We start from the raw sequence: 27,806 nt of genomic DNA, 5'->3' as shown, positions 1-27,806 counted from the left end.
TTTGGTTCCAAAACTGTGTCGACTGACTTGTAAAGGACTGCCTGGTCTCGAATCTTGGTCAAAACAATATTGTTGATTTCGTGGACGTCTATATTTTTGGGTGCGAGAATCGCTCTTTCACTTAGCCATTTATTATTTTTATAATTTTTTAGAATATTCGGAAATACTTTTTCAATCAATTCATTTTTGGACGTCACTAAATTACAGAAATCAGCAGGTAGTTGTATACGTCCTGAAATTGAGTCTACTGGGAGCTTTCCGTTTCCCATTGCCAGCAATTGATCTGAAAATGTTTGACCAGAGTCATCGTTTTGCAATCGGACACGCATATTTGTAGTTAATTTTAATGTTTTTACGTGTGCCCATAAATTAGAATTTTTCAGGCAAGCATTCATTTCGTCTGCAGGAGTTGATCTAGGTATTATAGGTAATGTTTGCCTGAAATCTCCCGCAAGCAATATTAAGGTGCTGCCAAAGGGTTTCGACTTCCCTCGCAAATCTTTCAAGCATTGATCCAGAGCCTCGAGCGATTTTTTGTGTGCCATTGTGCACTCATCCCAAATAATAAGTTTGCATTGCTGCAATACTTTACCCATCCCAGATGATTTGGAAATATTGCACGTGGGAGTTTCTGTAGAATGCAAGTTCAGAGGCAATTTCAAAGCGGAATGAGCAGTTCTTCCACCAGGCAGCAATGTTGCGGCTATTCCGGACGACGCAATTGCCAACGCTATATCATTTTTTGATCGAATTGATGCCAGAATCAGTTTTATCACAAACGTTTTACCAGTACCTCCTGGCGCATCCAAAAAGAAAATTTCTCCAACGTTGTTATCGACACAGTGCATTATCGTATCATAAATGTCTTTTTGTTCCGACGTTAACTTGGAAATGTTATTTTGTACATACGACAATAGATCACTCGTACTGTAACTTTGTTCACGATCCAATTCTACACATGTCGAAACAGCAGCGATACGGTTAGGTGAAGGCATTCCCAAATCCTGAAGAGGTTTGTTTGCCATACTTACGCACAAATCTTCTATAACAACTAAAGTGTAGTTATAAATTTCTGATGTAAAATCAAAAGTCATATCTGACGTCTCTAACTGTTTTCGATGGAGTATATCTTCGGACATTTTTGACTTATATTTTTCCCATAACTCTGTAGGAGCTGATGGAGAGCAATTTGTTAAAATGATGCCAAACAATGCACGAATTTGACTTGGGGTTGACGTTTCGCACGCGTCATTGATGCAGTTATCCCAGTGTTGGTCATTCTCCAATAAATTCAGAGCTTGGCATGCACTACGGTAAGTGTCATGTATAGTACCATTTACAGTCCTCAAATACTCAAAGGATGTCGGACCGGGTACATTCATCCGACACAGAAACATGACGTCACCTGACAACTAATTTCATGACGTCAGCCGACACAGAAACATGACGTCACCTGATCCACAGACAGACAGACAACTTATTTTTATATATATAGATATATATGCACTATCTATAAAAATTTTGTGCAAGACATTTTCATTAGCTTTCTTTCTCCATTGCTTCGATTTTCTTTCTCTTCTAATAGAGTACAATGGCTCCTGACAGTACTTGAAGAAATTGTTCGGAGTAGCAAAAAAGTCGTTGTTTTTTCGCTATTTACGACCTTTTATTGCATCACCATGAAATTTGTCCAAAATGACGATTTTAATACAAAACAGGGGCTAAAATTCAGTTTGAACCTTGTATTCTTACAGAATATTGCTCAAAAGCAGTTGTTGAAAATGTTTTTCCATTTAATAGGCTCCACACAAATCTCCCTTTTCTCTTTGATAAAGATCTCGATGGAGGGACGGATCGCTCCTGTAGCTCTTCCCTAATATACGCTTATGCGTACAATCAATACAGAAAAAAATTAATTTAAATTGAGATTGATCAAAGAAGTAACTTTGGGAGTAATGGTCTAACTAGTTCTTCAAGATTTTCATGTATCCTTTCTTTGTTTTTATCCGTAACAACAGCTTTAGGTCATCCAGAACGTGGCAGATAACTTACAGCTGCTTTATCTTCAAATCTTTTAACCATGCTCTTAATTGCAATCCTACTAGGAGCATCTCTCACATTGAAATGCCTTCGATATGCTCTGGGTTTGAATTATTGAGCCTTGATTTTGATAGTAATATGTTACAATTTGTGTACGTTATATGGTAATGAATTTCTCCATAATTTCCAGGATCTGAAAAAATATTAAGAAAATAAAAAATATTAAGAAATAACAAGGATATTGAAAAATTAAAAGGGTCAGTGACTTTTGGCCACTGATTATATACTTTGTGCCTACATTTTTGCTAAAAACTGGGTATGGGGGGATATTGGAAGTAATCATATTATATATAATCAGTTTCAACAGTAATAATATAAAAGCGGTTTTTTTTTATCTCGAAAATTTAGCAAAACAGTGAATTGGGGAATTAATGATTTGTTTTTTAATTTTGTAACTTTTAATTCATTTTTAATTGGTCAATTGGAATAATTTTCAATCACAATAAGCTGGCTGATTGTTCAACTGAGACTTCCAAAACGTCTAGGTGTGAAAAAACACGTAGATAAGTGTCATTTCGCTTACTATCAGTGAAATAAACCAAGTTACGAATTTAAAATATCGTTGTACTTTTTGCGAGGAAGTATATTTAAATCCTTCCATTAAAATTTTCTTATCTTACACAGCCCAAATCTCTATTCAACCTTCTTCCTTTTAATTTTCAGGTTAATTTTTGCCAACAATTTCTTCTAAGGTCGTGGAAACAGAATTGTTAGTTACAAGGGCATATCCAGGATTTGGTTCGGGGAAGGGGGCTACAAATAAAAAACACATCAAAAATTTGCTATTTCTCTGGTTTGCCAATCTCTGAGTGTATTTAATGGAAAATGACAAACGAATTTGCTAATTGTAAGAAATATTGGCACTTACGATTGTCAAATAAAATAAAACAAAAAAATCCACTTCAAACTTTAAAGTCAAAACTGGGTACAGAAACAAAGACAAAGAAAATAGAACACCTACCCTTACATCCCAGAAAATTTTGCTAAAATTCTACATTCCCTTCTGGCAGGAGTGCTGATGACAAAAATCTATAGACCAGCTTCCTTTTAAGGAAAATTTCATCGGCGCATAAAAAGTCACATGATCAAGACTCTGTTTTATTTGTAAACTTTTTGTACATTACAAAAACCTAACCTAAAATCTAAGGTTGAGTATCTGTAAACCCAGATATTTTCTGAAATGCTGCTTCTTCAATAAATAAATTGGATACCAGTTTAGTGATTCCATTCTCTATATGGAAACAATTCAAAATACTAAAAACTGCTTTAAAACATTCCAAAATGATTTCTTGTATTTCCTAAATATAATTCCTATATATTTCTGTCAATAAAAAATCCACTTCAAACTTTTTAGTCAAAAATGCATATTGTTAAAATCGTTAAAGCACCAGTGACATAAAAATGAAAACAATTTTAGCCCCCAGAACTCTTTTTAGGCCTATTCATCACACATGGAAACTTCAATTTTCTTTTAATTGTTTTGAATTGTGGAATTTTTAGGGCAGTAGCACATTTTCATCACTCCCACCACGTTAAACCATGAAAATAAATGAACAGCAATAATCAGTTAAATTTGACAACACTTTTTGTCCTAAAAAAAAAATATAGAAACATCAAAATCATTGAAGAAATGATTTAGCAGATTCATGGTGGTTAGAATTGCGGCCACAGTCAGGACTCTTTTGTCTTAAGAGTGGCCGTCAATGGTAAATTGTTTGTTTAATTTACATGTTTTGGATGAAAATAAAAAAATGTCTATGTCTATGTCAAAAGTTTTTTGACATACCCGTTTTTTAATAATCAAGATTTGCAAGGTATAAGAGTTCTGTATTTTCGTTATTGTAAATATCTATTGTATCTGCCGCGTTCTTATAGAAATCAGAAGATTATCAGACAGTTTTGTGCCACTGATATTATTTTTGTTTATGAAAAACTCTATGCTAGATTAGGTGCTGAGGCCTGTCAACGCTTGGGTCCTTACCACCCTTTGATTAGACTGTATTAATTGTATTGTTTGTGTTATCTTGTTTTTCTTTCCTTAATGTTTTTACTCCGCTTAAATTGTCAAAACAAGTGGGTAACAAATAAATTATTATTATTATTAATTATTAAAGTCTGCTCATTTAAAAAAGGTAAAAACACCTTAAAATGAAAGCTAAGGTTTCTCAAGCTGTTTGGTATTGCATGCTTTTAGCGCATTTCTGTTGATTTTTTACCCACCCATCCTTTTTTTTCTTTCAGTTTAGTGATTCCACTCTCTATATTGAAAACAATACAAAATACTAAAAACTGCTTTAAAAATTCCAAAATTATTTCTTATATTTCCTAAATATAATTCCTATATTTTTCTGTCAATAAAAAATCCACTTCAAACTTTTGAGTCAGAATCTACTTCAAACTTAAATGCAAACCTTTTGAAATAAAAATTAGACTCGTTACACCTATGTAGCTTTTGAAGCAGCTCACTGAACAGATTGGGGTGCAACCGGTCTCGTCTTCGATGCCACAGTTCTTGTGTATCCTCATCGGTAGGGATTCCTCTTTTTTGGACTAAAAACGTTTGTTGATCGATAAAACTTCTGATTGGTATCGATTTCCGAAATCCTTTTCTGTTAGAGAAGACATATCCCTTAAGATCCTGTTCAATTTGACTTCGATGACTTGGTACGATTGATTGAATTCTATTAATTCCGCTATGAATTTGAAGAGGGAAAGAATTAAAACACAATTGATTGATATACGATGTACACTGAACAAAGTCACTAAAGGAAAAGTTTTTTACAGTTTACAATTATTTTTTTATGTCAATTGGTTTTTGTTTCAATTGGTTTCAGTTTCTGTTTCATTTCATTTTTGTTTCAATTAATTATTTTAATTTTACTTATTTCAGTATGAAAGCCCAGGCAATACTGCAATTGAAGTTGTACAAATCAAAGCGTTCAGAGATCAAGGAACACACTAGAACGCTAAACGAATATTTTGCAAAAGTAAGATCCAAGTGTCTTACTTCTTATTATTTCTTACTTACTATGTCTTACTTTATCCCTCTGTTTCTCTGCCCCTCCCTTCTCTCTTACTCTTTCACACTCCCTCTCTTCACTTCTCTCTCTCTCTCTCTCTCTCTCTCTCCCTCTCTCTCTCTCTCTCTCCTCTCTCTCTCTCCCTCTCTCTCTCTCTCTCCCACTCCTCTCTCTCTCCACTCTCTCCTCTTCCCTCCCCCTCTCTCTCCCTCTCTCTCTCTCTCTCTCTCTCTCTCTCTCTCCTCTCTCTCTCTCCTCTCCTCTCTCTCTCTCTCTCCTCTCTCCTCTCTCTCTCTCTCCACTCTCTCTCTCTCTCCTCTCTCCTCCTCTCTCCTCTCTCTCTCTCTCTCTCTCTCTCTCTCCTCTCTCTCCTCTCTCTCCTCTCTCTCTCTCTCTCTCTCTCCTCTCTCTCTCTCTCTCTCTCTCTCTCTCTCTCTCTCTCTCTCTCTCTCTCTCTCTCTCTCTCTCTCTCTCTCTCTCTCTCTCTCTCCCTCTCTCTCTCTCCCTCTTCTTTCCCTCTCTCCCATACTTGCATTTTTTCATCTATATGTCGTTATCTATATGGTTGCTCTCTTCATTTTGTCATTCTGTATTTCTTTCTGTTGTTTTATGTACATTATTGTGATTTCCTTGTGTTTTTAAAGAGATTTTTGTTGCATTTTGTCCCTTGTTCAGCTCCTTTGTCTCCTTGCTACTTTTTGGTCTTTCCCCATTTCTTATAGTATTTCTTAAATTTATTATTTCTTTGATTTTGCTTCTATAAGTTTTATTATGCTTTAAAATAATTTAATTATTTTACGCATAACAAAAAACCTTTCCAAAGAGTAACATTACTCCTTTAGTCTTCCACGTGGGCCCGTCTTTTCATTTAGCAAAACACTCATATATCCCCTCTGACTAGTCTTATCTCTTCTTCGAAACTGGTCAAAATTTGTTGACATCTTATTTAATAACTATAGTTTTCAATAACTGTAGCTATTTTATAAAATAAAAAAAGGGCTTTTTATTTCTAAAAAAGTTTTTGTAGACTTTGAATTATGATAATCTGTATCACACCCCATATATTCCAAATCATTGAGAATAATGGAAGATTTCCAGCTGTGTGTGGTGGGAGTCTGTTATTTAAAAGAAAACGTCCCAAATATACACTTTTTGAGGTATTTGATGTCTGTTTTTTCCGTTAAGACTCTAGTAGGAGCGGGGTCTTTAGGGCTTTAGCGGGGTTAAGACTCTAGTAGGAGCGGGGTCATTCACTTAAGTGATGGAGGGTACATTGGACCCATACTTTCCCTGAAATAGTGAAGTCTTTACTATAGCGTCTTCTATTATCCATATAATTCGCCTACTTTTAGCATCTTTTAAAGTTATGCGGTCCCCTTTACCAAGCCACGAAATAAAATTTTTCTAGTGAGCTATGGTACGCCTTAGAAGCAGATTCATTTTGTACAAAGAGCTACTTATATTAATTCAGATATAATTAACAGATTCTTTTCTTTAATAGCAAGATACTTATATCATTGGATTCATTAGTATCAAATCTATCCATTCACCGAGCTAGAGTTATTATATTTCATGCACTTTGTCTTGGGGGAAGACCTAAGCTTGCTTGAAAAATATGACAATTTGTCCTTTTTTCAGCTATTTTTAACCAATTTTCAACATACTTTCGATTTAAAAACCATGTACACCAAATTTTATAAATGTAATTCGGCAAGAGCTGAATTTCTGCCATTATATGGAATGATAATAAGAATGATTTTTATCTATCAAAAGGAACACCCTGACATTACACAGGGAACATGAGTCTTAAATATGTGTAATGCTGCAACATAGCCCATTCGTTACACAGGGAACATGAGTCTTAAAAATGTGTAATGCTGCAACATAGCCCATTCGTTACACAGGGAACATGAGTCTTAAATATGTGTAATGCTGCAACATAGCCCATTCGTTACACAGGGAACATGAGTCTTAAATATGTGTAATGCTGCAACATAGCCCATTCGTTCCTGAAAAGCAAACAGTCCTCATAAGATAAATGGTTATCTCAATAAGATAAATGGTAATCTCCATGATCCTTTTGGCATAAAAAGAAAGTGGGTATACAGGGGCAGGGGGGGGGGATGTATAAGCGTTAATCTCTCTTCTTTTTTCATTAAGACAAAGACTGAACAAGAGAGCTGGAGAATAAAGGAAACCGACATCCTGACATTACACTGGGAACATAAGCCTTAAACATGTATGATGCTTATGTTTGTATTTCTTCATGTTGTATAAGTATAAGCATTGTATATGTGCTGTATAAGTGAGGTATAAGTGTTTTTTTTTCTCAGGATATAGTTCCTCTTCCTGCAGCGGAGATACCCCGTGTTGGGACAAATCTAATATCCCCTACTCCATCACCGAGCGGCAGCGTCAATAGTGTTGGTTCTCAATCAAGTGGAGGTTTTCACCCTGGAAGTCGGAATAACGACTCCGGAAGACTTCTAGATGAACCTGGACACGTGAGTTGGGCTATTGATTTATTAGAGCTGTCTCCAGCAATGCTATTAATTATCGCTTGCTGAGGAAAGGAGGCATTAAATATATATATATATATATATATATATATATATATATATATATATATATATATATATATATATATATATATATATATATATATATACATATATATATATATATATATATATATATATATATATATATAATATATATATTCTTGTTGTCGCTTTTCTTCTAACCTCAGAATATTTCAGCCAATTTGCTGTCTTTTCAAAGATGTTTGTTGATTAAAGCAATTTTGATTTCTAACAACAATATCTACTGAGATTCAAACTTTTAGTTTTCTTTTTTGAGGTTTCTGAATTGTTGTAATCCCTTACTCCCTGTACTCCTTGTTAAAATATATAAAAAAAACTTTTACAATTACCAGTTTTTTGCTCTTTACGCAGTTTAATGTCTTTTCATAGAACACCTTTTCAAAGGTGGCTGCTTCTTCATCAAAGCCCCGCTCTTTACACTAAACTTTTTTACTATTTTAAAAAGTAGAGTTAAGAGAAAGAGTCAAACTTTAGCTTAAAGAGCGGGGCGTTGATGAGGAAGAAGCCCCTTCCATATACGAAGTAATTTCTGTTCGTTTTAAGTTTTAATGTCGCTCCTTACTTTCCGTTAAAAAAAAAACTTTTTTTTTAAATTTAATTTCTGAACGTTTTTGAATCAATGCATGTTTTGATTTTGGCTCTCTGCAGATGAATAATTAAAACGAAATTTGCATTTTTTTTTTTTTTTTGGCTACATGGCTTTCTCTTAGTTTTGATCGAATGATTTTGAGAAAAAAGGAGCGAGGGAGGAGGCCTAGTTGCCCTCCGATTTTTTGGTTACTTAAAATGACAACTAGAACTTTTACGAATGTTTTTATTAGTAAAAGATATATGTAACTTACAAATTAGCTTACGTAACGAAGTTCTGTATTCGCATGTTTTTATTACGTATATGAGGGGGATCACCCCCTCGTCAGTACCTCGCTCTTTACACGAAAGTTTAAATTTTGTCCCAATTTCTTGAGAATGACCCCTGAATCACAAAAGCCGTAGAATAAATAGTTGAAATTACTAAAAATACTTTAGCGTGAAGAGCGGGGTATTGGGAAGAGGTAAGCCCATCATATGCGTAATAATTTCTGTTCGTTTCAAGTTTTAATGCTTCTTCTTACTCTCAGTTGAAAAAAAATTTTCATATTTATTTTTTCATTGTTTTTTTAAATAATGCTAGAAAATCCTGCGCTCCCTTCATGAAAATTTTCTTCCTCCATGACAAATTCCTCCAAGGAAAGTTCCCCCAACATATCCCCCTCTTCTCAACCCCCTCCAACCTAAAAATTCCCGTGAAAACGTCTGTACACTTCCAAATAATCATTACTGTATGTAAGCACTGGTCAAAGTTTGTAACTTGTAGCCCCTCCCACGGGGACTGTGGGGGAGTAAGTCGTCCCCAAAGACATAGTTATAAGGTTTTTCGACTACGCTATCTCAGAATTTTGATCTGGTGACTTTGGGAAACTAATTAGCGTGGGAGGGGGCCTAGGTGCCCTTCAATTCTTTTGGTCACTTAAAAAAGGCATTAGAACTTTTCGTTTCCGTTAGAATGAGCCCTCTCGCAAGATTCTAGGATCACTGGGTCGATACGGTCACCCCTGGAAAAAAATAAATAAAAAAACGAACAAATAAACACGCATCCGTGATCTGCCTTCTGGCAAAAAATACAAAATTGCACATTTTTGTAGATAGGAGCTTGAAACTTTTACAATTTGGCTCTCTGATACGCTGAATCTGATGGTGTGATTTTCGTTAAGATTCTATGACTTTTAGGGGTTGTTTCCCCCTATTTTCTACAATGAGGCAAATTTTCTCAGGCTCGTAACTTTTGATGGGTGAGACTAAACTTGATGAAACTTATATATTTAAAATCAGCAATAAAATGCGATTCTTTTGATGTAGCTATTAGTATAAAAAAATTTAAGTTTTGTTTACTATTGAGTCGGGTCGCTCCTTACTACAGTTCGTTACCACAAACTGTTTGATATATACAGATTTTTGCAGTTGCTAGTTATTTGCTCTTTAAGCAATTTAATGTCTTTTCATACTGAACTTTCCGAAGATCTTTGATTTTTGAAGCTAGTCCGATTTCTAATAAAAACATGTACTAAGCTTTCCTTTTTAAACTTTTGGTTTCTTTTTTAAGGTTTTTGAATTGTTGTATCCCTTGTCAAAATATCAAATCATTATTTAGAATAATTGCAAATTTTCCTTTGTTGAGCCTTCTTAGATGTAAGTTATCTTCTTAATAATAATAAAAATATTTTTTTGAAAACATGGGTTGAAAATGGACTAAAAAGTGGAATTTTTTCTCGAGAATTTATGAAAATAAGCAAAAATAAGGGACGCAAAACGGTTTGGACAAGAGTTTTAAAATATTTCATATATCGCCGATTTTTCAAGGGTTGATTTATGTATTCTATATATACATATTATGTTGATACATATATATACACTCAAAATATAAATGGACATATATACATAACAAATATATACATAAAAATTTACATTTATTACACTTTTAGAGTGCCCAATCGTCCGTTTATTATTTATACAAGGGGAGGGTACAAAGGAGGAATTTTGATGTTTTATTATTGCAGTGTCATTTGAAGTGCATAAACCTATAAAATTTTAGAAGTTTTTGAACATTCGAAAGTGGTTGAAAAATCACTCACAAATTTAGTAATTACTGTGAAAAAAAAGTACAAACAAGTCAGTGAGTTGAGAACAAGGGTTAATAATAAAATAAATCGCCTAAAAGGTAATCCAAGGATATCTTCATGATTGAATTACCGAGATTGGAAAAGGCTGTTTTGAAGGTCCGAGCCCTTTATTGGGGAGGGATGAAGGCCCGAGAGAGTGGAGAGGGGTGACAGACATCCTGCCAAGTCAGTATATCCATAGATTTCAACTCTTAATCGTGATATGTTCATAATTTAGAACGTAGTTTCTTCTTTTTTCCATAGTTTCTTCTTCTATATCTTTTGCTGTGCTTATTTTTTTGGCATTTTGTGTACTATTTAGTATGGCTGTTCTATCTGCTATAGATATTTTTAATTAGTGTTTATTATTTACTGTAGTTATTTACCATATGCTGTTCTATTGAATATAGTTGCGAATGGCTTGATTTTCGGTTCCGTCACAAGTAGAGTATCTATCCAGTCTGAAGCATGGCCAGGCGTTGAATTAAGTTCCCCAAGAGTCATATAATAATTTATTCCTCGCGCCTCTCAATACAAAATTTCCACATAACTGACACCTTATTAAAAGAAAAATGTTATGGCAGGGCAAAGAGCGGATCGACTGCGGCACGATTGCCATTTAAAGTCGTCCTACGTTTAAAATCTAGAGATATGGTATGTTTATGTTTAGGCTATTGGAGAGGGCTTCCGGTGATTTCATCTTTTCGACTGAGAATGTCAGTTTGTCCCAGATCCTGATGATTCGGGGTATGAACGAATGATGGTAAGAATTATATCTTGTAATCTTCATCTTCACAGGCTCCAATTGCAGACTGCGCGATCTTGTGTTGCTTTGGGGATTTATTTGAACCAGCTTGTCTTTTACGTTCCCAAAAATCTCGTGAACTATCTTAAAGAGGGTTTCAAACAGTTCGTGGTAACGAACTGTAGTAAGGAGTGACCCGGCTCAATAGTAACCAAAACTCTAAAAAATGGAATTTTGATACCAATAGCTACATCATAAGAATCGCATTTTAATGCTGGTTTTAAATATATAAATTTCATCAAGTTTAGTCTTACCCATCAAAAGTTACGAGCCTGGGAAAATTTGCGTTATTTTGGAAAATAGGGGGAAACACCCCCTAAAAGTCATAGAATCTTAACGAAAATCACACCATCAGATTCAGCGTATCAGAGAACCCTACTGTAGAAGTTTCGAGCTCCTATCTACAAAAATGTGGAATTTTGCATTTTTTGCCAGAAGGCAGATCACGGATGCGTGTTTATTTGTTTTTTGTTTTTTTTCCCAGGGGTGATCGTATCGACCCAGTTGTCCTAGAATGTTGCAAGAGGGCTCATTCTAACGGAAATGAAAAGTTCTAGTGCCCTTTTTAAGTGACCAAAAAAATTGGCGGGCACCTAGGCCCCCTCCCACGCTAATTATTTTCCCAAAGTCAACGGATCAAAATTCTGAGATAGCCATTTTATTCAGCGTAGTCGAAAAACCTTATAACTATGTCTTTGGGGACGACTTACTCCCCCAAAGTCCCCATGGGAGGGGCAACAAGTTACAAACTTTGACCTGTGCTTACATATAGTAATGGTTATTGGAAAGTATACAGGCGTTTTCAGGAGGATTTTTTTTGGTTGGGGGGAAAGGTTGAGAAGAGGGGGATATGCTGGAGGAATTTTCCATCGAGAATTTGTCATGGGAGAAGTTAATTTCTATGAAGGGAGAGCAGGATTTACTAGCATTATTTAAAAAAAATAATTAAAAAATAATTGTGAAAAAGGTTTTTAAGCTGGAAGTAAGGAACAGCAATAAAACTTAAAACAAACAGAAATTATTACCCATATGAGGGGCTCATCTCCTTCTAATACCTCGCTCTTTACGCTAAAGTATTTTTAGTAATTTCAACTATTTATTCTACGGCTTTTGTGATTCAGGGGTCATTCTTAATAAATTGGGATAAAATTTAAGCTTTAGTGTAAAGAGCGAGGTACTGACGAAGGGGCGAATCCCCTCATATATGTAATAAAAACATGAGAATACAAAAGTTCTATACGTAAGCTAATTTATAAGTTACGTAAATCTTTTACCAATAAAAAGATTCGTAAAAAATTAAAAGTTCTAGTTGCCTTTTTAATTAACCAAAAAATCGGAGGGTAACTAGGCTTCGTCCCCCGCTCTTTTTTTCTCAAAATCATTCGATCAAAATTATGAGAAAGCCATTTAGCCCAAAAAAAAATAATATGCAAATTTCGTTTTGATTATTCCTCTGCGGAGAGCCAAAATCAAAACATGCATTGATTCAAAAACGTTCAGAAATTAAATAAAAAAAACAAGTTTTTTTAACTGAAAGTAAGGAGCGACATTAAAACTTAAAACGCACAGAAATTACTTCGTATATGAAAGAGGCTGCTTCCTCATCAACGCCCCGCTCTTTACGCTAAAGTTGTTTACTGTTTTAAAAAGAACAATTGAGAGAAAGAGTCAATCTTTAGCGTAAAGAACGGGGCGTTGATGAGGAAGCAGCCTCTTTCATATACGAAGTAATTTCTGTGCGTTTTAAGTTTTAATGTCGCTCCTTACTTTCAGTTAAAAAAACTTGTTTTTTTTTATTTAATTTTAAGTCTAAGATCGCTCTTCTTCTTTCAAGTTTATGGAGAGTGAGCCTTTATTTATCTATGGATGTTCAAAATCAGAGTGTTATACGCAGCTTTGGCGATTCTTAGTTAGATTCAAAGTTCTCATGAATTAATTTTTTCAGAACAAACCTTTACCTTTAATATCAAGGAAATAACTGTTACTATTGTCTGAATCAGCTTCAAATGGTCTTTCTATCTCACTTGACAAATTTTTTTCAAAATGCGTTTTCACATCTTATTTACTGTGGGCCGGAGTTCATTTACTAAGTTGCGACGGATACTTCAACCCTCTTCACCAAATACACCCATTGGTTCTGATTTAGGGACTGTTTGCCGATAGGTCCAATGCACGTATTCTTTACCTTCTACGGGATTGCCTTGTAAGCTGCTAAATGTCGTGTAAATTCTTAAGATTCCAAATGCAATTGAGTCACGAGCAAGCAAATTCCTGTGCTGATGCCTGATGCCCAAAACATGCATGTTCTTAGGCGACAATTTACCCCTTTTCATGAGTGGTCTTTCAGATCCATAAGGAGAGGTGATCTACCCCCATAACCCACCCTTAATCTTAAAAAAGTTTTTGGACTGAGCTTGCAGTATGGTTACTGAGGACTTTCGCCCCCGTCTTATTGCAGAAATATCTTGATTTTAAAATTGAAGGTTATATTCATATGCTCACCAGCACAAAGTTAGAAGGGGAAATGATTATATTAGTGTGATAAAATTCTCCCCCCTACCTAAAATTTAAATACAAGATCATACCGAAATTTGATATCCAATCAGATCGATTTGACATTTACAAAAATTTATAGATAAAATAGATATTATTTTTTAGTCATCTCTTATGGTTATACCGGTTCCAGTACCCACTCATTCAACTCTAATGAGGAACCATCATAATGTAGGATTGTTGCAAGCATCTCTTGATCTTTGGGACCAGGCAGACCAAATGGTTTTCAGAACTCACTCTGAAGGTAAGTAAATAATTTTGTTTTACTATTTTTTTTACGCTGTCAGTAAGTAACGATAACTTACCACCGTTCTACTTTGCATTTTGTTTGTCTTTTTAACCATTTATTTCATTGCTTGTCTTTTTTCCTTATATCTCGCTGTGTAAATCTTGAGATATTAGCCTACTTTCTATATTAGGTTTCATTTTTATTGAAATTTTATTTGTTGTTCTCCTGATGTGTATTCTCCTGATGAGCCTTTTGTTGGGTTGTTGCCTCTGAATTATTTGTCTTTAGGATTTTTATTGTTTGGTAAATGATGACTTATACTTATTGACGACATGACTGCCTGTCCAAGGATTATTCTTTATGGTTGATTGTGTACGGCTATGCTGTTTGACCTATGTGGTTGTATGGATGAGTAGGGTTAAGGTCTTGTTCAAGTGCTGGTCTATATTAGCCACTAATTTAGGAAAACAGTTTTCCCTTTCTCCTTCTATCTCCTTTCTTTCTTTTTTTCTTTTTTCTTTTTTTTTGTGTTTGTGCTGTTACATTGATGATTTCTCTTTTCATTATATTCTCATTTTAGCTTAAAGCTATTAAAGTGAATAAATGTATTTTAATCTACACACTTGGCCTATATCCTGTTAGAGAAAAGCCTATATTATTTTAAATTCATTACAGGAGAGAAGGTTTGCCCGGTTTCTCTCTGTTTTAGTCTTTTCTATTTACACTGCCAATCCAAGCGGGAAAGAAAAATACATCAACGAATTATTGTTTCCGGCAATTAATATTTTGAAATTTGGCCATACGTAGGGTGGGGGGGGGGGCTTGTTTTTCTCTAATATTTTGTCTCCAACGGGTATTGTAGACATCTTAGAAACAGACGTAAAGGGAAATACTTTCCGCTATTTTCGTTTGATCGGTACAAATCCTTATGACACCACACTGTAAAGCTAAGTCAGTTCCTTGGTTATCTTAGCTCAAACAAAATTATATTAGATAAAACTGCGCTGACTGGACTCTTTTGAGAAGGGATTGTAAATAACCTCAAAAATGGGTAATAACAAAATAGTCTCACAAGAAATTCAGTAAAACTTCTTGCTTGATTTTTTTTTTTTTTTTTGCTCTTGAAAAATATTATTTGTCAAAAAATGGCCCATATTTCTGGATTTTAGTAGTATTAATGTCAATAATAATTTAGTATCAATTAACATCCAAAATATAATTAGCAACAAACCAGAACTAATATGTTTAAACAATAATAGTAAATAAATAAAAATTTTCTGCAATTTAGTGTTCCATCTCTCAATTTTAATCTTTGAGAACAGTATTACGTTTTATGCCAGCCAAAAAGAGTTCTTATTTTAGTTTTTTTTAAAGTTTTCATTCTCTTCTTCTTGGAATGATGCTGGTGTATAAGGAACGCACTTAGTCTTTTTTTTCATTAGTTAATAATAATGATGATGATGATTTAGTCCTTCTTACTGGACTTGAGAAACAGGCACTTATAATAAACTGATAAACTTTGAATATGCTGATAAAAAAGTACCAAAGAAACAATACACGACCTACGAATTAATAAAATAATAAAACTAATACATAAATAAAATAAACCAAAAAAATAATTAAAACAAAATAATAGTAAACAAAAGCTGAAAAATAATAGTAAATAAATTAAAATTTTCTGGAATTTAATGTTCCGTCTTTCAATCTTCGGTGTTTGAGAACAATACTACATTGTCGATGCAACCCATAACAGTTATTATTTTAGGTTTTTTTTGTATAAATTTTCAGTCTCTTCTTCTTTTCTTCATAATAGTAATGATGATGATGATGGTTCATTCCTCCTTCTTCTCCTCACTGGCCTCATTTGAGAGACAGGCACTTAGAACAAACATATAAACTTTGAATATGCTTTTTGTAAAAAAAAGATCTGAAATAATTGTACACTACCTACGAATTTCTAATATAAAGATTTGAGGAATTATATATTCACATTATTTTATGCCGTAATATATATCATATAATTATAATTTTGTTTTACAGACTTTTTTATCCAACTTGACCACGAATTCGGATCGCTGACTCTTCACAGCACTCTAAGAGAGTTAGTTCGTATAGTGCGTGCTGCAGTAGAAAGACTTGGCAACTATAATAGAGATTGTGCTATTGGCCGCGATGTGAACTGGCCTTAATATGAAACAAGTGATCCGAAATCTGTGCAGCCTAGCGGCCTTACGAACAGTTCACTCAATAGTTGCTAATTGATATGAGATTCCATAGTGGAAACGAAGTGTGAACTTGCCTTAATACCGTATTTTCATATTTCTTAGATATAGATAACGTATATGAAGAGGGGTTCTTTTTTAAAATAACTTTTTCGTGACTTTTTGCGAGCGAGCTTGTTGTTACCCAAATGCATAAACAATTCGTTTTTCTGTTCTGGTTTACATGATGTCTGTTTCTTCCTCAAATTGCTCGCGTTGAATACTGACAAGAAATACTGAAAATATATATATATATATATATATATATATATATATATATATATATATATATATATATATATATATATATATATATATATATATATATATATATATATATATATATATATGAATGCTACATTTGAGCCTTGGTTTATGTGCAAGCCTATTGGTCTAAGACCAATGCCAGTTAACTAAGTTAATTTTCAGATAACGTTAAATACGACAAATATCATTTAATTATCATTAATTATCAAATTTATCATTTAATGTTAGTTACACGACAGTAGTTTTTGCTAATTATTAAAATTGTTTTTTATTAAGTCCCGTTGTTGATGCTGATTGTGAAAAAGTACAGTAGAAGCGGCATACAACCTACAAATTTCTAATGTAAACATTTTAGGAATTATTTATGAACGTTTTTTTATGTTATAATATAATATTACAATATTATATATTATAATATAATATGTAATTGTATCTACTATGAATATTTGAGGAATTCTTTGCAGTATCCCGACGTTTAAATAACTTATTAGATGAAAATATACAAATAAAATAAAACACACTACCAATTTGCTTTTCTGAAATATTTTTTCTTGCTGATAAAGGAGATTTAAGCTTCTTATCATGTTTAAGCTTAGCATCACAATCCGGAATTTTTTTTTTGGAAAGTAGTTTTTTTTAGAAAGCTACAAGTTTGGGAAAGTAAGAAACAATTTTTAATAAGTTATATCAATAACAAGTGAGTAAATGAAATCAATTTGTAAAAAACAATAGAATTAATAATTTGACGAATGGAATTTTGATTGATTAACCAAATTTACTTCTCTTTGAGTGATTTGAGGGGAGACTGTTGCAATTCAGGGCGAAAATGTGTGCGTCTTTATCCTAGGCAAAAAATGATTAACCATTAATTCTTGTCAGTATATGTTTTATATATGATGTAGAAAAGTTAAGTTAGAAACCGATAATAATTTATCGACAATAATAAAATGTGTCAAATGCATTCCATTGGCAACATTTCACGTTCAATGTGTGTCGTGCCATGCCTAATTCTAATTAGTCAATTTCTTACTGGATTGTTTAGCACAAAAATTAACACTCTGCCATCGCAGCTTTCGCTCTACAACTAGTCTTAACCTGTTCCCTATTTTAAGATTTTTTAGTTTTTAGGGAGTATTTTTTCTTCTTTTTTCTTCTTTTGAAATATTGACTGTATCTTTTTAGCAAATATGTTTTAAGTAGGTAAATAATACCTAACTCGATTGTCTTTTAAACTAATCGGAATTGCGCATTAAACTATGGAAAATTTATAATTTGGCTTATATGTTCACTCATGGATAAAATAATAGATAAGCAAATATAGTTCATAAATATTTGCGTTGCCGAATACAGATGTAAGTGATAGTCCACTTAAAACTCTCTGAAAACAGATTTCCGTCCACTCAACATTATTTCGGGAAAATACCCACAAATCTGAATATTTGGAACGAACACCCAGATATTGTTAGTTTTCTTACCACTGCTTAGCCCACCAAGGTCGTATTCTGGGGGGTGGGGTGGGGTCAGGGTTTGAGCCCTTGCCCCCCCAAATTTTTTTCCTACTCTTAAAACGTAACGAAAATGTAGATAAAAAAAAATTCCGATGCATTTTTAAAAGTTTTATTTTGTAACACTGAGCTGAAATCCCGAAAAGCCTTCTTGTCCCCCTTCGTTGTCCTCGTAAAAACCTGAGTCATTTTGATTTTTATTTCAAGTCTGACGCAGCTAAACCCTGAAAATTCGTGTTTTGTTAATTTCAGATTTTTTTTTCCTTAGGTAAACTAAACTTTAAGATATAGGCATCATAAATAATTTTTTTTTTGCATTTGATCATTTACTCAAAACAGTATTTGGTGGTGGAATTAAACTTGGTCCTACTAGGCTCTGATTTACTTGATCCTACTAGGCTCTGATTTAAAGTTTATTTTATTTTTTAGTTCTATTGCAACTGCATTGCATTTCCTGGTGCTTTTGAAGGAATTTCTCCTTACTCAAAAATACTTTGTGTGTGCACGGTTCAAAGCATTGTCAAATTTTATTTTCGTCCATAGTTAAGAGAGTAATTTAGTGTTTCTAGCATTTTTTATTCGAATTTCAATGAAGTCGCCTAAAAAAAATCGAAAAATACATAGTAGCGCCATGGCAAACGGACTAATATTTGTAGAAACTTGAGCAAAATAGCGTTAAGCCACCTTGAGGTTGTGACCAAAGTCAAATTGCACTAGTTGAGCCATCCTTACGCCAAGCCAATTAAACTAGACGAAGGGAATTAATTAGCTCCACAGATGCCAAATCTATTAAGGTGATGCGACGCCTAAAAAATCATTTTACAAGCTTCAGCGGTGGTTGATCGTCTCAAAGATCAAGGGTCCGTTCGTGGATTCTCCCTGGGCAAAATTAAAGCGGTTGGCACCATTGAGAACTCCCCAAGCGACCGAATTATTCAATGACAATTCCTTTGAGCTAAATGTTAACGTTATCCTAATAGGCAAGCTAGAACTTTTTAAGAGACTGCCTTTTTCTGAACTTAAAAAAAGAATCTGCTCCTTCTAATAAAAAATACGAAATTCCCACTTTCTAATGATGCAAGATTTCGAAAACTGAATATCGCTATCTCGGGCCCAAAACGGGGGAGGTTGTATGGTTTTTCGAAGATTTCTGGAAAGTACGAGTTGGTTTTTAGCATTCTGTTATTTGTTCGGATCTCTTAGCCAAGCTCTACGAGGTTCGGCAAGACTGCCCAGTCCATTCTAAATAGTTTGGCCATGCAAACTCAAACAAAGTTTGTAACGGACGAGCTAGGATGGTTCAAGTATCTGAGAGGTTAGCAGAACAAAATTCTCTTGGCAGATGTGGCTTAACTGCTGCAATCAAAAATGGATGACTTACCTCTGTCATGACTTACCTTTATTTGAGGGAACGAATTGGAGGGGTTTGAATGTTTATTGTGCATTTCTTTTGTAGTTTTTTTTGTGTCTTTCAGAAAAACAGGAGCAGAAATAATTGCCATAGTACTGGATGCATTACTTGTATGGTTGTGTGAAGAGATTTTAGTTTTCAGTTCTAGCGGTTAGTTTAGACTCCTTATTTCTCTTTTGTGTGAATTTTTTAAATAAATATCTGTATACGCGTATCTGCACACGTCCGGTTATTAATGTATAATTTGTCGAAAAATAACCCTTTTCTAAGAAATTGTCTTATTGCTGATTATTTCGGCGAGTTATTCCTCTATAATTTGTCGAAAAATAACCCTCTTTTAGGGAATTGTCTTATTGCTCAATATTTTGACCACGAGTTATTACTCTATAATTTGCGAAAAATGACCCCTTTTAAGAAATTGTCTTACTGCTAAATATTTCGACCACGAATTTTCCCTCTGTAATTTGTCGAAGAATAACCCTCTTCTAACAAATCGTCTTATGCTTAATATTCTGACCACGAGTTATTCCTCTATAATTTGTCGAAAAACAACCCTCTTTTAAGAAATCGTCTTATTGCTAAATATTTTGACCTACAATTTTCAGTATCGGCACCCCTTCTCCGAAGTTGCTTCTTCTCATCTCCGTAGAAATGCTTGTGGACACATGGGAAATACACCCCCCCCCCTCGCGTCCTAATATGAATTCACAAGGCTTGCAAGAAAATTAGAAATATGAATGAATAAGAATGACGTTTTTGGTGACGGAAACCCATGAAAAGGAAATCCTCCGTTATCAAAAAATTATCCCTAAATTCTGAGCTTGGAGGAAGTATCACATTACTTGAAGGATAAGGAGAACTTGGCCATAGGAACAACTCTTCTGAGATCCCTCTTTGAATTAAATAGACCTTACATTTTGTACTTGAAGATAAACTTAACCCTAAGAACCTCTTCCTTCAAGAACCGTCCTTAAATTCATTACTTGAAGGATAAGGAGAACTTGGCCATAGGAACAACTCTTCTGAAATTCCTCTTTGAATTAAATAGACCTTACATTTTGTACTTGAAGATAAACTTAACCCTAAGAGCCTCTTCCTTCAAGAACCGTCCTTAAATTCGAACCTCTTAATCAAAGAATAAGGTTTAAATTACTTGAATAATATAGAATTATATACTTATTTTAGTCTTCTTTTAGGAAGAAGAATGAGTTTTCTATGACACAAGATTTTGTCCAAAGAAGAAACAAAACCAAAAAGAAATCACTTTTAGAATAGGAAATGTTTTTAAAGTAAAACAAACATACAATATTTTGTGTGTGTGTGTGTTTTTTTTTGTTTTTTTTTACTATTTACGGATAATACTCCCTTTTAATTTTAGAGCTTAAACGATCAATTTGGACTTCAAACCTCATAATCCGTTGGGTAAATTTCAAATTTAGCAGGAAATAATTGGCAATAAATAAATAATTGGCAATAAACTTTGCTGTTTATTGCCAATTATTTTTGAATGATTAATTGCTGGCAATTGGCAAAATACAGCTCAATCTGCTATAAAAGTTTATATTCAGCCCAACGTTAGGGGGTAAACACTTTGTTGACCAAGAAGAAGAAAAGCAAACGTTTAGATTTCAAAATAGTGCTAGATTTAATTATTTTCCTATTTGCAGATAATACTCCCTCATGATTTCAGACTGAATTATTGCATATTTTGACCTTTTAATGTTATGAAACGATAGTCACTTTTTTTAGTCTTATTTTTTCCATTGTGTCTGATTCTGGCTTTATTTTGTCAATTATGAAGACTTAGTTACCAAAAGTGATATTGCTCTCATGAATATTTTGACTAGGCAAAGTAGTTACTCTTCAACATTTGTCCTCTACAGTGGATAGTCTCAACCTTCTTATTGCAAGAAAATACAAAGGGAATAAATCAATACATGGGGGTGGTGGGATGGGGACTTCCCGCTTATAGGGCATGTTGGACATTGATACAAGCCTCGTATTTCCACGCTCAAGCTGCGCATGAAATACCTGTATGAAGTCGACCAAACCCAATGCATTTTCGGAAATTTTTAGGTTTTACCGTTGATGTATTTGTTTTTAAACTATATGTTTAGACATCAAACTGGACGCCATCAGTAATGAGCGAATGAAGTTTTTAATCTTTTTTAGTTTACCAGAACCTCAATAAATATTCAAAATATGAACCTATCTAAGGCCAAATTGACCAAGTGTAAAAAAAAGGAAATGCACTGAATTTTTCGTGCTTTTTAGTACAATAAAAGCTATTGAATTTTTCATGCTGGCTTAAATATGAAATATTTTTTAAATGGTCCTTTTTGAAATGGGCTTCTTTAATTAAGCACCTAAAATATTTTTTGCCAACAAATCATATTCTACAAAGAAATAATTTTCAGGTCCTAACTTTTATTTGTCATAGGTACAAGAAGATAGCTTTTTGGAAATTAAGCCAGTTTCTGTAAAATTTCCCTTTTTTAATTAGCCTCTAATGATTTATATGAACCCTAACCGATAAAGTTTTCAATGGCGAATATAAAATATTATAAGGGGCCCGATAAACTGTTAAAACGCATACATTTTGGATGCAAAAAAGGATAGGCGAGGTTTGTCGTAAAAACCATGAAATACATTTTCACGTGAAGACTCGGCTGCACGAACCAAAAATAATTCTAGGATTATAAAAAATTCACATTGGCTATACGTGAAGATGCTGCTTGCCACAGTAAGTTGCCACATGGCTTGATGCCCACAACTATTCGATTTTAATTCAAATGCCTCTCAAACTTTTGAGTTAAAATGCAATAGTTGTGGGCATAAAATCATGGCTAATTGTAGAAAAAGCCAAGATAGATAGTCCAATTGAGTGAGAGGCAAATCTGGCTTTAACCCCTTTATTAGGATTGTATAAAAATGATGTTAGTTCATTTGTTAATAGATAAGTCTATTTATTATCCTTCCATGCGTCATTCCTAGGGCAGAAGAACTAAGGTAGATTGTCATAGAGCTAATGAATGTCATGTATTGTCATGACAAGAACACGCGTCCATGCGAGGAGTCTGTTCTGTTAGATTCCTTCTTTTTCATTTTTTTTTCAAGCCAACTAAACATATTATAAAAAATGATAATTCAAAATGCTTTGGGAAGTCTCGTTGGAAAATATTGAAATCTCATGTTATCTTGTGTGTGTAACATTGTGGATTGAAATGGTTGTGCTTGGAAGCCAATATTAAGTAATTAGTTAGTGCAAGTAATTTCACCAGGTGCCAGGTGATATTTGTGAATTAAGTTGGTTCCGTAAATGTATTTGATTTGAAAAGTAATTCCCGAAGGAGTGCAGTAGCAAATTAATTTTGGCTCATTATGCTAATGATTGGATTGACCTGTATGAAGTGATGCAGACGGGGTTGGGTTATCGACAGTGACGATTTTATAATAGATTTTGTTAAAGTGGCAGTTTAAGATCAAAACACATCATGTATAATTTACATTATTTAAAATTAGATACAACATGTATCAATTGTCAATATCCTTATGTATCTTTACTAACTATAAACTAGAATTTCTCGAAATTTATGTATCTGCTTTGATTTAATAAGCCGAGCATTAATATATGATGAATAACATGTATGCATATATTAAAAACTATTCCACTCGTGATATTAGTCATAATCTAGCAAATAATAAAGGGTGTTAGTTTACGTCTTATTAAAAGAATACAAAGATGTTATTTTGTTTATTTGTTATGAAGTTACTGCTCAAAGGGCTGAGGAAAGGGCAAATAGTGAATCTTTTTAGTGTGCCTCCTTGCAGCCCTTTAATTAGAGAGATTTGGGTGCATGGAAAAGTATTTTTCTATATCAAAATACCATCTATCAACATTATATATAAGCTCTCATGCTTTGCATTGGTGGAAGTTTTTTATTTCTTGTCTTATATTTCATGTTTGTACAGTGCGAAAAAAAAGTAATATTAAACTACCGTGTTATATTTATTTTGTCGCCTTTTGTGTTTGAGTAGATTTCCTTATGCGACAGAAATGCCCCAGTAAGCGTTTCACTAGACGTTTGGATCGTTTACGTGCCAACTTAGCTCAGTCCATCAAACAACTAGTGGGGAGAACGCAAAACGAAGATTAATTGCCCCAATAATCATATTGTATAAAATGATATTGTAATAAAGGTTAATGGTAGAACAATGTCAAGAATTTGTTGAGTTTGGAAAATCCTCAGTTGTATTTTAGAATGGACTTGGTCAAATTGGCTACAAAACAAGTTTTAATATTCGGAAGCTAAGTATTCTCTTTACTCTTTTGAGATAACCATTTTGTTCAGTATAGTTGAAAGATCAAAAAATTATGTCCTTTGGCTTAAAATGACGCCCCACAGCACATGGGGAGAGACCTGTAAGCAATGAAATTCGCCCGTTGTTTACGTGTAGTATTTGTTATTGGGAAGTATACTGACATTTTTTTTTGGGGGGGGGGATTTGGCTCGGAGCGGATTTCTATAGGGAGAATCTTCCTTGGGGAGGAAAATTTTTGGAGGTGAATATTCTAGGGGAAATGTTACACTAGGGGATTTGACAGAATTACTATAAGAAATTCTTTTTGATGGTCTTACGTTCTGTTCCAGGGGAACCATCCAGGGCCTTTTTTACGCGTGTTTTGGTTTCCGGGAAATAATTTCTACGGAAGGATGCATTTCCAGACTGATCGAGAAACCGATTGGAGATTAAAGTCTTATTCAAATTAAAGAATGCTAAGGAGAATTTTTCAGGCTGAATCGTCCTCAAGCAATTTTACAGGGAGGGAGGATTCTCAGCGAGGACGGAATTGTCTGAAGGGAATTTGCTGGTGGGGGGGGGTGCACTTTACGTTGGATGAAATTTCCACGGAGGCGTCTTCCATGAGGGGGATGGGTGAATTTCATAGAGGGTGATCCAGATTTACCGGCTTTATTTGAAAAGCGAACAGAAATCATTAGTTATATGAAGGCTTGCTCCTCCTCAACACCTTGCTCTTTACCCTAAAGTTTGTCTGTTTGTCCAACTTTTTTAAGAGCGTCTACTGAAACACGGGGACCTTTTAATTAGAATAGGAAGCTTTTTTTTAAAGTGCTAAGAGCTTTAACGTAAAGAGTAAGGTATTGAGATGGGGAGCACCCTTCATATACAGAATAAACCTGCCAACATTGATATGTTAATTTTTTTTTTTTTTATGTACGGTCAGCCAAATTTGAGCCTGTAATAGTTGAAAAATGTTCAGAAATTAAGTAAAAAAAACTAGTATTTTAAAACTAAAAGTGAGGAGCGACATTAAAACTTAAAACGAACAGAAGTTATTTTGTATGTGAAAGGGACGGTTCCCTCTTCAACGCCTCACTCTTTACGCTAAAGTCTTTACTGTTTTAAGAAGCAGAGTTTTGACAAAGAGTCAAACTTTAACGTAAATAGTTATGCGTTGAGGAGGCTTTTCAACTATGCTGAACAAAATGACTATCTTAGAATTTTTTATCAGGTAAAAATTAGAGAAAAGGTGGGTAGGAGGGGGCCAGTTTCCCTCTAATCTTTTGGATCACTTTAAAGGGCAGTAGAACTTTTAATTGCGTTTGTTTCACATACAGAAATTATTCAGTATGTGAAAGGGGCTGTTCGCTCTTCAACGCCTTACTCTTTAAGCTTAAGTTTTTACTGTTTTAAGAAGTAGAGTTGTGACAAGGAGTCAAACTTTTGCGTAAATAATTATGCGTTGAGGAGGGGACAGCTGCGTTGAGGAGGCTTTTCAACTATGCTGAACAAAATGGCTATCTCAGAATTTTTATCAGGTAACCTTTAGAGAAAAGGTGGGTAGGAGGGGGGCCAGTTGCCCTCTAATATTTTGGGTCACTTTAAAGGGCACTAGAACTTTTAAGTTGCGTTAGTGTCCCCCTTTTTTGAAAATAAGGCCAATTTTTGCAGCCTCGTAACCTTTGATGGGTAAGACTAATCTTGATGAAACTTATATATTTAAAATTTCGATTCTGTTGATGTATATATTGGTATCAAAATTCCGTTTTTTAGAGTTTCGGTTACTGCTGAGTCGGATCGCTCCTTACTACGAATTGTTTGAAAACTATGTCTTGATAAAAAGCACTGACTGACTCCTTTGAGAAGGAGTCATATTGTACATAACCGTAAAATGGGCAGTTACGAAATACTCTGACGAGAAACTTCATAAAACTCTTCCCGCTTGATTTTTATTTTAAATTTCATTTTTGATCTTTGTCAAAAAATTTTTGATTTTTGAAAAATCTGATTTGTCAAAACTATGTCTAGGTTTTTTGATCCTAGTAGTAGTAAATGTACAATAATTTAGTATCAATTAGCTTTCAAACATAATAAGAAACAAACCAATACTTTATTTGAAAAAAATAATAGTAAACAAAAAACTGAAAAATAATAGTAAATAAATTAAAATTATCTGGAATTTGGAATCCATACCTCAATCTTATTAATTTGGAATTCATACCTCAATCTTTGATGTTTGAGATTCTATGTTTTCGATGCAACCCAAAAGAGTTATTATTTTAGGTGTTTTTTTTTTGTAAATTTTCAGTCTCTTCTTCTATAAATGAGGCTGAAATGTACGCACTTTACGGTCTTCTCTTCATAATAATAATGGTAATGATGATTCTGTCTTCCTCCTCCTCCTCACTGGCCCCATTTGAGGAACAGGTTCTTAGAACAAACAAATAAACTTTGAATATGCTGATTGTAAAAAAGATCTGAAAAAATGGTACGCTACCTAAGAATTTCTAATAAAAAATTTGAGGAGTTATTTATTAACATTATGTTATGTCACGATATACTATATATAGTTATAATTCCGTTTTAAAGACTTTTTTTATCCTTCTTGACTATGAATTTGGATCGCTGACTCTTCACAGCACTTTAAGAGTGTTAGATCGTATGGTCCGTGCTGCAGTAGCTGGACTTGGCAGCAACAATAGAGATTGTGCTATTGGCCATGACGTGAACTGGCCTTAATATGATAAAAGGGATCCAAATCTGTGCAGCCTTAAGAACAGTTCACCCAATAGTTGATAATTTATCTGAGACTCCATTGTGAAAACGAAGTGTGAACTTGCTTTAATACTGTATTTTCGTGTTTTCTTCTTTTTCTTCTTTTTTGAGACCACTATCTACATTATATCATAATGTACATTATATCAACGATCGTAAACAAGTAACGGATTCGTAATTTCATCTTCCATTTTTCTATCCAAATCAAAATCAATTAGGGTTACGTTGAAATTGACGTCTATAAGCATATTATTTGCCCTTAGATCTTTATGAGCAATTCCACACTCTTCTAATTTTGCAACTATAGACACTATTTGTTGGAATATTTTAAGGACTAGACATTCAGTGAACCAGTTTTCCCTTATTCCATGTTTCTGCAGTTGTTCTTTAAAATCGATCATGATGTTGATAAAAACATTCCAACTAAGCCAATTTTCTTGGAATTCGGTAACAATAATGGCATTTTTTTCGTCAACATAAAAGTCAATATATTTTAGGCAACCAGGTATGTCTTTGACTTTTTTCAGCCAATAAATTTCCGCTGGGATAATAATTCCGGATATATCATCTCGGATCAGATCTTCTAATTTTACAATTTTTACGGCGACTTTTCTTCCGTTGTATTTACTTTTGGCAAGAAAGACACCTCCATTTCGTCCATCTCCTAGTTTAATCTGGCTCAAGCAGTATTCATCATTAAACATGTCCATACTTGTCCTTAATCTCTTTACCGGGTTACAGGTTCCAATGGAAGCATAGCTAATGTTTGAAGGCACACCATCACATACAGCTCGAGAAATCACAGCTTTAGCAAGGCTCATACTTTTTTTCACTCCTAACCCTGCCATTTCCTGAATTCGCCTTAAGTCCAAGTGTATTTTGCTTTTCAGTTTACTGAACAGATTTTTATTAGGATTGTGATACTGTTCTTCGTCGCCAAAATGTGATATTGTTTCCACATATAAACTATCTTTACAACCAAGAATAAATTCATACCGATCTCAACTTGCGTCTCTTTGTTGAAATTGGTTGAAATTCAAGTGTCTTTTCACATGTGGTTTTACAGCATACAAAGCATCAACAGGTTGGAGAGGCTTCAAGAAAAAGCTACTATTCCGCATGCTAACAGCAAACATAAATTTGTATACGCTATTAAATTCCCCCAAAACAACTACTTTTTGCAGATACTTTAGCATTACATTGTCAAAAATTCTCTTTACCTTACTCATGTAGTAATGCATTATAGGTGAAGTGCGGTAAATTGCAGTGTTAATTC

At 34.0% G+C, this 27,806-nt stretch overlaps 2 protein-coding genes across 2 annotated transcripts in view; one reads left to right on the top strand and one right to left on the bottom strand.

Annotated features, from left to right (window-relative positions):
* The window catches only part of LOC136024715 (AF4/FMR2 family member lilli-like), a 120,477-nt gene extending 97,015 nt beyond the window's left edge, over window positions 1-23,462 (top strand). Inside the window, exons 14-17 of the mRNA XM_065700131.1 lie at window positions 4,991-5,087; window positions 7,454-7,624; window positions 13,883-14,021; window positions 16,047-23,462. Coding sequence (XP_065556203.1) covers window positions 4,991-5,087; window positions 7,454-7,624; window positions 13,883-14,021; window positions 16,047-16,195 — 556 coding nt within the window. The 3' untranslated portion in view covers window positions 16,196-23,462. The remainder of the gene's footprint in view (window positions 1-4,990; window positions 5,088-7,453; window positions 7,625-13,882; window positions 14,022-16,046) is intronic.
* A 3,214-nt stretch (window positions 23,463-26,676) lies between these two features.
* On the bottom strand, window positions 26,677-27,378 carry LOC136024685 (uncharacterized). The gene has a single exon (XM_065700103.1). The coding sequence runs from the start codon at window positions 27,376-27,378 to the stop codon at window positions 26,677-26,679; it is 702 nt and encodes a 233-aa protein (XP_065556175.1).
* Window positions 27,379-27,806: the final 428 nt, after the last annotated feature.

This window comes from Artemia franciscana, chromosome 3, assembly GCF_032884065.1.
Source record: "Artemia franciscana chromosome 3, ASM3288406v1, whole genome shotgun sequence".
Classification (NCBI taxonomy): Eukaryota; Metazoa; Arthropoda; class Branchiopoda; order Anostraca; family Artemiidae; genus Artemia; species Artemia franciscana.
This window is presented reverse-complemented; position numbering and strand designations above follow the sequence as displayed.

Bases quoted from the DNA above. Each gene is read 5' to 3' on its own strand.
- LOC136024685 (XM_065700103.1), bottom strand. From the start codon at position 27,378: ATGGCAGGGTTAGGAGTGAAAAAAAGTATGAGCCTTGCTAAAGCTGTG.